This window comes from Etheostoma spectabile, chromosome 3 (assembly GCF_008692095.1).
Source record: "Etheostoma spectabile isolate EspeVRDwgs_2016 chromosome 3, UIUC_Espe_1.0, whole genome shotgun sequence".
NCBI lineage: Eukaryota > Metazoa > Chordata > Actinopteri > Perciformes > Percidae > Etheostoma > Etheostoma spectabile.
The window spans coordinates 26,166,519-26,177,516 of record NC_045735.1 but is presented as its reverse complement, the minus strand read 5'-3'; the positions used below and the strand labels follow the sequence as shown (position 1 = coordinate 26,177,516).

The 10,998-nt window shown below is 36.8% G+C and overlaps 1 protein-coding gene across 2 annotated transcripts in view; it reads left to right on the top strand.

The window, feature by feature from the left end:
- Window positions 1-5,276: 5,276 nt before the first annotated feature.
- Window positions 5,277-10,998, top strand: part of ttc12 (tetratricopeptide repeat domain 12) — an 18,901-nt gene continuing 13,179 nt past the window's right edge. The window contains exons 1-8 of one of the 2 annotated variants that reach the window (XM_032509456.1): window positions 5,277-5,356; window positions 6,506-6,660; window positions 6,970-6,991; window positions 7,770-7,847; window positions 7,960-8,081; window positions 8,424-8,483; window positions 9,973-10,044; window positions 10,265-10,325. In XM_032509456.1, coding sequence (XP_032365347.1) covers window positions 6,559-6,660; window positions 6,970-6,991; window positions 7,770-7,847; window positions 7,960-8,081; window positions 8,424-8,483; window positions 9,973-10,044; window positions 10,265-10,325 — 517 coding nt within the window. In that variant the 5' untranslated portion in view covers window positions 5,277-5,356; window positions 6,506-6,558. Of the gene's footprint in view, window positions 5,357-5,666; window positions 5,894-6,505; window positions 6,661-6,969; window positions 6,992-7,769; window positions 7,848-7,959; window positions 8,082-8,423; window positions 8,484-9,972; window positions 10,045-10,264; window positions 10,326-10,998 lie in introns of those variants that run through there. The other variant, XM_032509454.1, reaches the window with a different exon arrangement.

Here is a 10,998-nt window from a genome sequence, read left to right as displayed (position 1 = left end):
TTCAAACTTTCTCAAGAATAACTCATAAATAATCAAGTTGCTGTGCCATCCCAGGACACTGATCTGAAAGAAGTTATGCAACCAAGCTGGTTATGCCTAGTCATTCTTAGGTTTCTTAAGCAAGCAAGCTCTGTGTATAGTATGTAGATTAGAGAAATCTGATATGTCATAGTGCAGCAGTCAGCCATGTCCAGGTAACACACGGTTTCCTCATCTGGGGGAGGTTTTTCACCTATAACAACAACAACAATTGAGTCATGGACATACAAGTGATTCCACATAAGATACCAAAGTCACTGTTGCAGTTGTGAAACATTTGCCAGACAAGAATATGAATTCTTACATGTAACATTACATAGCAAATAGTCTATATCCACAACGTTCCACTTCTGGAATTGCTCCGTTGCGTCCAGAAATTCAGCCAGATTTCACTCTTTTTGTCTGGATGTCTGTTTCCTTCTGCTTTCTTTGTGTTGGAATTTTAAACTCCGGCTGATTTATGAGGACTACGATTAACCTTTTCTCAGATCTCTGCAGGGTAAATCCAGACTTCTAGCTAGACTATCTGCCCAATCTGAGTTTTCTATTGCACAAATAAAACAACTTTTGAACGTACGCCTGTTCCACCAAAACAAGTTCCTTCCCGAGGCTATTTTGCAGCGCGTTGAGGCTGTTGCCGGTGGTTAGCGTCGCCCTAGATGATTGTGATTGGTTTAAGGAAATGCCAATAAACTAGAGCATTTTTTCTCTCATCCCTGAATGCTGGGTGGACCAGTCAGACCCTCAGGCACAGCGCAGTGGAGAAAGGTCTGGCAAAACGAGACTACATAGCAAATAACCTTGTTCTTCTGTACCAAGCTTGTAAAATACAATACACAGCTTGGTTAAATCATCCTAATATGAACAATACAATAAAACATGAAATGGACATCAAAAGCTAATGTTACCAACACCATCTTTGTTTCACAAGAAGAACTATTCAGAACTATTATCTGAAAATCATAAACACTGATCACTTCTTTCACTGATTCAAGAAGTAACTGCACTTCTTACATCCAGTTTCCACTTCCTGCACCCTTCAGCCACAGTTACTTTCTTCTGCAAATCATTTTCATGCTCTGCAAGTAAGACTGTTGTCTCATCATCATCATCATCATTATCATCATAATAATAATGCATTCTGATTAGTTGTGGCAGTGCAGTTTAAATAATAGTTCATTCACTTTAATTCATTCACTTATTTGCTCCTGTTAAATATATGTGAGTTCTTAAAAGAAATACAGTAACAACTGCAATGATTATAATTAGTTTTTATGTCTTATGGTAAGTCCAATACTGCTATTTCCAATAAAGTCTACGTTCATGTGCAGTTGACTAATTCATTAAATAATTTTAAATGATCTGTTTTTTATGTCGCAGCTTTCAGATCTCACTTTTGATCCCTGTGCATTCAATCTCTTGAGCAAATAACAAATTGCAATTGTTTTGTTCTTTTGAAATGCATCCAAATCTAATCATCTTCATAGCTAATTACACAACCGCATAATACCATAATCAGTGCTAATTAAGTTCATTATTTTCTCAATTGAAGAGCGGATTTTCTCACTTTCAACTAAATGGATTCACATTATTCTCAACAGCAATCAGGAATATTTTCATAAATCAGCTGTCTTGCAAAATTAACGTTTGGGTGCCTAACAATAGATACCTCCTGGAGTAACAGCAGCAGCATTCCACTTAGTGAGCATAGTTGACTGACTGTGCACACGGTTTGAATGAAGTGGATTGGCATCCATCCATCAATCCCAGTTGTAGTGCCAGTAAATCAGATGTGCAAGGTGATGTTTGAGCCACAAATGGCAGTGTGCTTTAATAAATACACCTACTGTGAAACAGTGATAGTCATTCATCTGGATCAAGGTCTTGTTGTAATGCTTGGTTTAGTCCCATTTTACATTCCCATTTTGTCGTTTGACTCCAGTACTTTGAAAATAACGTTTAGAAATAAAAGAATAAAAGGACAGGACAATTGTTGTTTAATCATAATATACTATCCCATACAATACAGTAATTTCTTAAATATCCATGTCTTTAAATTATCTTTTTATGTGGTTGCAGTAAGACCATTACATTAATGTTATCTTTTCCTCATTACCCTTTATTTATTGTGTTTGCTATTTATTCTTTGTTTTGTTCCTTACAAACAACTTTGTAAGTTTGTTAGGATCTTTGATTGGATAAGTGGAAGATGAGTATTTAAATATTAATGAGGACGCAGAAAGACCAACTGCCTAATTTTTAGAGTCCAACTATTTCTGTTGGACTTACTGTGATTTTTGGTATAAAACCAGATATTAAAGATTGTTGAAAGGACACTGTATCCAGTTCCAGTCTGTGTCAGTCATACTGTCATGTTTACTGTACTGGTATAAAAAGTTTTAAAAAGCATTGCCAGAGTGGAAACTAATTTTAGCCTGTGGTGTAGTTCTGAAGTGGGGTTCATTTATTGAGATAACCTCAGAAGAAAGACTGGAGCCATAAGCTGATATTTTGTGCAGAGCCAGATAAAGAGGAGAGCATTTGATCAGTGACCGCATTGTGCTGCCTCTATATCCGTCATCCTCTGACCACGACACTGTCCCATCCACAGCTGTGGGAGTCTGCCCATAGAAAAGCCCTCAACTGTGAGCCGTCACAAAAAATACCTAGTCATTCTGTCCTGCTTCAATCCAAACATACTACAGTGTAGCACCGTTATCATTACTAAAAAGCTGACATTTGCAATGAAGTTTCTGAGCTCAAGTATCTGGCTGATCTCTCTCAACCTCCAACTTAATATTAAAAAAAAAAGATCACAGTGAATGGCAAGTGTGTTGTGTCTCTGGAATGAAGAAAAAAGAGCCTCATTGTCTGTGGGTGTTGTGACTGGGATCTAGCTGTAGGCTCAGTGACCTTTGAGGGATGAGGTCAATGCTCCCATTGCATTTTAGGACACTTCATGAAGTGAATTGTGCTAAATGATGTTGCTCACCATTGGTGATTTTAGGCCCTTTAAAAAAAAAAACAATTACAAGTCCAAAGGGCTTGGTAAAGGTTTAATATTCTGTGTTGCTGTCGCCAATGCTGTGCATCTGTAATCCAGTAAAGGAAAGGGTTAACAGAAACAGTTTTGGCTAATTGTGTTCATCGTTATCCAGTGAAAATACTGATTTAGCAAAGGGGGGTTAACACTTTTGCAAGGCACATCACATTCTCATTAGGGGCTGAATCCCCCTAAAGGCCGGATCCTAGAATCGCCCCTTTTGCCCACTGTTGATTCCCGGCTGTGTGTTTGTGAGAGCTCGCGTTTTTCCTAACAGAAGTAATTAGGTACAACGTCTTTCCTTATCAAACTGCTGAACACAACCTTATTAAGGAGGTGTAATCTTATTCTCTTTATGATCTCTTTTTAGTTTTTGAATGATGTCATTTTAGTTTTAAAAGTTAGTCAATTTGTAACTTTGCAACATTTGGCGTAACACAGCAATAATCATATAGAAAAGTTTAACTTACAAAAGAAAAAAATATAACTGTTTTATATTAACTTACTTGATATTGTATCTCAATACTTGCACATTCCTGATATTATCAGTGAAGCATGTACTTTGGCATTTAGAACAAATCTTTGTGTTTTGCATCACCTTCACAATTAGAGAGACTTCAAATTAGGGAAAATTTGATTCGTGGAAAAAACACAGCCCAACCCACTACACTGGTTCTTTAGTTTTGTTGCTGGCACAGGTCCATGGGAGTCAGACGATATTAATAATAATATATGTAATGATAATAATGTTCTTCCGCTGATGGGCCACTCTGGATTATTCCATACCTCAGCCTTTAATCCTTGTTTGGAATTCGGCTCAAATTGACCCATTTCAAATTTTTACAAGAAGAAAAATGGTTACATTTTATCTACCTGATAATCAAGGCCTTACCTTATTTTCTGGGATAAACATGTATTCCAGACTCAATTGAGAAAATTATTTTGGAAATGGCCACTTATGTTTTTTCCATAGTGGATTTTTAACATGAATTATAACCCTATGACAAAAAAACAAACCACACTTCCATGTATATTTCTGTTTTGGTTGATATGTATGTGTAAGCACAGTGTGAGTAACGATGCTCCAAAGACAAATTCCTCGTATGTGTCCTCATACCTGGCGAATAAAGCTGATTCTGATTCAGATTCAGATTTTTAATTGTGTTCTCGTAGAGACTGATTGCATTCCCTAGACATATATGTTATCTCAATTGTTGTGAAATTGAGATAAAGACAATATTTGATAATAGATTATGAAGTCAAATTGTATTTCACAATTGTTTTTAAAAGCCCAAATAAGTCACGGGTCAGTTTAACCGGACAGGGCCCCGACAGTGAAGACAATACAAGGGTTAAAGACTTTGCTGCACAGAATGCAAAGACTCACAGCCCTGGTTACGGGAAGAAAAAGATGCCTTTCACTTTCAATTCCCCGACCCTGTAGTAACAGTATGGTATGTGACGTTTTGGCATTTTCAACTGATGTACTGCACATTATTACCTACACAATGTAAATACATTCATTGTTCATGCGTCAATGCAATGTGTTTTCCCGCTTACATTGGAAAAATTAACTGAAATGCTAGGCTTTGAAAACAAATGGAATTGATAACAACAATGTCACATGGTAGAACTGAAGGAAGGACTCAATCAAAAAATGCAATGTACCACAACATGCTAAACCACTCCCTCTATAAAGACTTTGATATACAAATCCAGAATATGTGACTCTAACTAATGAGGCTTATTAAAAGCTTTTTTCCCCCTCTATTGATTTTGTGGCTATAGCCTAATTCTTGTCACTGTGTATCTTTGCATTTTTATTAAGATAGGCAATCTCATACTCCTTCCTAAAATGTGTTCGCAAAGCTGTGTCTCTTAATGTGTCTTTGACCACAAGGAGGCAGTGTTGATCTGTTGGAAGGGAAAAAGAAGGCCGTCGTCATATCAAGGTGGTCATTTAACGTAAAAGCAGGTTCATTGAAGTATTGAGGAGATATACAGCATCTTTGGCCACTCTATAGGCCTACTAAAACTCACAGCACAATATGGAAGCACATATTATGTATGCAGGGAAATGGGGTCCCTGAAGCACTTTACAGTTTAGTAAATAAAATATCAAAGAGGAATGGCAGCCATACAATTTTTTATATCTGTTCATAACACAGCGTTGTTGTTGTTTTTTGGATTAAGGAAAAAATATTCAGGAAGAGAAGTGCAGGGCCTTGTATACTTCTGCGACACAACGTCCACTTGTGGCAAAGTGATAATGTGGTAAGGGATACATTTAGTTGATAAGAAAAAACGCACTCAACATGATGGACAATTAGAACAAACAATTGGATTAGATACGGGTCTTGATACATTTTCTTTTATAAACTTTTGGTTGAAAAAACGTAAAGAGTTTTCAGCCATAGACGGTAGGTTACAACCTATTTTATACAGTCTGGGTACAAACTGACCAACAAAACAAATTCACTGATTACAGTTATTCTTTACTGTTATTATCTTCTACGCGTTACTACTGTGGCATTGTCCTTTATCTATGGGCATAACGTTAATGACATTGTGTGCAGTTTTAAGTTTAGTTCAGACGTTTACGAGCGGCTATGAAAGCATCACGTCACTATGGTAACTCAACGCATACTAGGACTTCTGACTGAAAGTCAGTGTGAAGAAATTTTAGCGTTAGCTAAGACAAAATAGAGCTAATTACGTATCTAAGTAAATAATAAAATCGGGACTGACAGGGCAAAAGCATGACGGACAAACTTGAAGAAGAACGTTTTTTGAAGAAGGTTGATAAAATAAGTGAGTAATATAGCAGTGAACATTTTTAACGCTAGCTAATGGCTAACATTATCTTGTGCCAGAATCAAGGGGAGCAAAATGAACGTTATTAGTTAGCTAGCTAGCTAAATAGCTTTACAATCGGGTCAAGTATTGTTTTACTAGCTAATGTAGAAACAGTTACTGTAAGTTAGGTTAACGTAACATTATCAATTCATTTAAGTTATTGTTGTAACGTTAGTTCATATATGAATGTATACAGTCCAGACATTGTTTTTATAAAGCCAAAAGTTAGACATTAACGTTACCACTTAGGCTAACGATACGTACTACGTTACTGTTTCATATTTGTGACGGTTTATTTTGTTGTAGCATGTCCACTTGGATGAGGTTATTGGAAAATTGTAACGTCATTTGTTTGTGGTAACATATGTGTGCAAGTAGGTTAGAATTAGGAAAATATGTATGAATTGTATGAAACTTGAATCAAGTCAAAATAACAATGTTGGTAAACAAAGTATATAAAATGTGCATTTTACAACACATGTGAATATATATATATATATATATATATATATATATATATATTATATTATGTGAGTATAGGCTCTAAACTGTAAAATATATTTTCAGGCGAGATAGTGAAGAATCTAAATTCCACTGATGTTGAAGTCCAGCAAAAAGCAATGGAGACAGCTGATTGCTACATTGCTGCCTTGGATGAACCTTGCAGGACAAAAGTAAACAAGACTACAATCAACACAAACCCACCACTTCAGCCTTCCTTGGTAAATACATGTGCACAAATTCACCCAAGTACAGTTGCACGTCCTCTCATGCTGTCTGTCTCAGTCTCCCTCTGTCTGTGCCTTGGTCTGTCCCTCGGTCTGTCTGTCTGTGTCTGTCTCTCTCTCTCTTGCCATCTCTGTCCCTCTCAACACATCACAAAAACACACACACAGCACATATTCACAACTTCTTGTCTATCTTTTCCCTTTCATTTGAGAAAGAACAAGGTGATGTACAGTAAGTACTGTAATGACTACACAGGTAGTTTTTTAAACATTCTATTTAATCTTTTTTTTCCTGTTTTTCAGGGTCTACAGAGTGAAAGTGCAGGTGAGTGGGTTATTTGGTTGTCCCTTGCACCTTAATTTAAACATTGTTTAAGCAGACGTATTTGTCCTTGTGCATAGACACATGTGGGCACATTCAGCAGTGAGTTATTTGTGAAAGGTTCGAATGCATTATGAAATGTTGAAACAAAATGGGTAATTTTTAATTGTAATTATTCGCACATTGCACACATAATTTGGGTAATATGAATGTAAGATGATTGCAGAAGTGACACTGATCTGTGTTTTTGTTTATTATTTTTAAAGAAATGGCAGAGCAGATTTTGAAAACAAATCCAGTGTGGCAGGGTTTACATTTTACGATGTAAATTGAGGGAGCAAAAGCAGTATTGACTCCAAATATTGGTCAAGAAAATCGGCAGACGTATTTATGCATCAGACAATGTGGGAGAAGCCACGCAATATTGCTTGGTATAGTTTAGGATGCAGCACATTTATATGCTGAGAAGTTGCTATGGTGATATTAACAGCTGTTATTACTTTGTTTTATTTATACCATCTGTCTAATATCTATGCAATATCTGTCTTTGGGAGAACCTTCTTAGCATTAACAATTACACACAGACCCTCTGGGTTTTCGATAGTCACCAAAGATGGGTGATCAGAGTTTTTCTCCGATGAGTTTTTATTAGACTGGACAGTATTAATGATTGGATTTTGCAATTTGAAGTATTGCCTGATTATTATTGCCAATATCTTTTGAGTTTTCTCCTTTTCTGTTCATGTTTAAGAGTTTTCCTTCCTTTGTTTTGTTTTACCAGTGAATTTCATGACGAATATGGAGAGAGATGCTGAAGACAGGAGAGTAAGGAGGATTGCAAAAGCAAAAAAGGCAACTGGTGTGTGATTCTCTGTTCCTTAAATATGTTGTAGGAGGTGAACAGTTTGCATACTTGCTGCTGTTTGGCAAGCAATATGTCCTTTTAAATGTTGTACTGTTTGTTACTGCAGCTCTCAAAGACAAGGGGAATGAAGCTTTTGCTCAAGAAGACTATGAAACTGCAGTGCAGTATTACAGTGATGGCTTGGCTGAGCTACGGGACATGCGGCCATTGTACACCAACAGAGCACAAGTGAACATCTTCAACTATGTTTTTCGGAGCTGCTTTTGTGTGCCTTTCAGTGTAACATAATGAAAAAACGATTTGGTTTCACAGAGGTTGCAGTGCAACCTCAGGGTCTGCAGCTATTTTGAATAAGATTGTGGCAATGTGCAATTAAGTTAATTTAATAATCAATATGTTCCCTTCCAAAGACCCAGCATCTCGAAAGTCTGCTCTGTGTTATATTAATAACCAAACAATGCTACACGGCTAATCACATTCTTTACTTTGTGAGCCCACTTGGGCTAAGTTTACTTTGTACCTGTTTTTTAATGCCCAGTTACCACCTGTCCAATGTTTCTATCTATTTAGGCCTTTATCAAGCTGGGGAAGTACAAGGAGGCCGTCAGTGATTGTGAATGGGCCCTGAAGGTAAGACCGAGCTGGGAACCGGGGTCAATGTCTCATTCAACACAGTGTCATCTAAGGTACCGTTCTTTGTGAAGCTTGGAGCTCAGAGAAGATATGTTTAGTGGGAAAATGGGTTGAATGGGTTAACAGTGGGCTATGCTCTGTCCGGGACTGCACTCAAACAGAAACAGGTACACGATACAGGTATTTAGCAGTACAGAAATGTTCTCTGGTGAGAAGGTTGTGTTTAATAAAGTGGACAAAAATTAATAATGTTCATGAGTTCTTCCTAATTTGGTAGTTAGTTTGGAGTTATGTTTTCTTCAGGTTACTCAAGCCAAATGCAAGTTTACAATAAAAAATACTTTCTCTAGTTTTGAACGACAACTATGCTCTATAAAGCAACTGTGATTTTCTATAATATAATATTATATATCCCATATAAATCTACTGCCGCGAAAATGTTTTTGTTTAAGTAAGCACCAGATCACAGACACCTACAAAAAATAAAAGTTTTACAAACAATTTATTTATGGTGTTTTTGCCACAAGATTGAAACCAGCTCGATCCAAACTGGAATGATTATATTGTTTGTAGGCTACAACTTTTCTTTTTTGTAGGTGACTGTGATGTGGTGCTTACTTAAACAAACATTTTCGCGGCAGTAGATTTGGGAAACGATTTGAAAATCGCCAGGAATATGTTTGTGATTGTGTGACAAATCTGGTGACAGAGGCAGGCCACAACGGCAGGTTAGGTGAACACAACATAGGGAAACCAGTAGGGGTATAACACCGGTAACATACCCGTATGACAGAGTGCACGGAACGAAGCTTTGTGACTAGCATCTAATGACTAGCAAGCACTTTTCTACCGCTGCTGCCGTACAGTGAGTATCTTCCTTGAACGTACGCTGCAGCCGGGTGCTAAACGGCTTCCCGCCTCCACCCTTTTCCTCTTCAATGCCCAGCGCCATTTATTTTGAACTCCTTTCTCAACTAAGGCTGTAGCTACGTTTTTTTTAGCCGCGGAGACCACACACCACACACTCACTTTTCGGCAAGGACCCATCCTACTTTGCATCTGATTGGCTAGAACTTGTTTCATTGGTAGGTAGAAGTTTGATGATTGGTTAAACCTAACGTTTCAAAAACATGTGGACTTTTTAATTTATTTATTTTACTAAAATGGTCATGCCCCAGAAATCTGGCCTGAGTACTTTAAGCTCTGCGTTAGTTAGAGTTGGGTTCCTCTCATATGATTGGTAGGTGAAATCAATTGATTCACATGCAAGTTCCCAAATTTACTTATTTATTTTTCTTCACGGCCGCACGCCGGAGAACCGGCACAGTGCTGGAGTACTTTAAGCCTTGTAACACATTTCTGGAGTGAAGGGTGTCTCTGAAGTTCAGATTGAACATTTCTGAGACATTAATTCACCATTATGTAGATGTGTTGATGATGAAGCACTTTAACTAATACACTCGTTTGATCATTTCCTCTCTGTCAGTGTAATGAGAGGTGCATTAAGGCATACCTACACATGGGGAAAGCATATCTGGCATTAAAGAAATATAATGAGGTAAGAATGATTTCCTGTCATTACATCTAATGTTTTTTTTTATAGGCATACATTACATAACTGGAAAAGTAAAGTATTGTAAAGTGCATCATAGTTTTCTCTATACCAGTCTTGTGCTGAGATACTGTTTTGGAGTGACCAGAATCATATTGATTTCCATAAGTTTAGAAGTAAAGCATATCGTATAACCAGTAATGATCAAAATCTTTCTTGTTTTCAGTCCAGAAAATGCTTTGAAAAGATTGTGGAAATTGAACCTGTAAGGGAAAAGATGGTCAAAGGTAAAGACAATTTAAATCTTTCTTTAGGGGTTAGGAAAACTTTAATATATTCATATATTCATTACATAGTCCTTTAGTGATAACTGCCCTCATTTGTAATGTATCATTTACAACTGTTTTAAATTGGTCCACATCTATGTTTCCCCCCCACATGATTGAGTTTGATTATTATTCCATTAAATTAAATAATTTAATTAATTATTGTTGGTAATGGTCTTGCCACATATACCTCAAATATAAAGTTAGACTGGAGCCCATCAAAAATAGTGGACACGCTCCATTGTTGTTTTCCAGTGATTTAAATGCAAGGCTTAATGCTACTGAAGCCTACTGTCACTCTTTAATTGCCCAGGCAAAACATAGATTTTTTTTCTTCCCAGTAATTATAATCATAAGTTGTTGTTTTTTATAGAATAGCTTTTTGTTTACAAATACTTTTGAAAATTATTCATCCAGCTATAAGCTCTGAAAAATGTCTCGAAACATATTGTACTAAATGTTTGGTCAGAAACTAACCTTCCTTTACTTTGTGGCTATCATCACACATACACTACCGGTCAAAAGTTTGGGGTCACCTAGAAATTTCCATTGCTCTCCATTATAAACAGAATACAGTTGAGATCAGTTGCATGTTTGTTTGTTTTTTTAAAGATTATTTTTTGGGGGGGGGGGG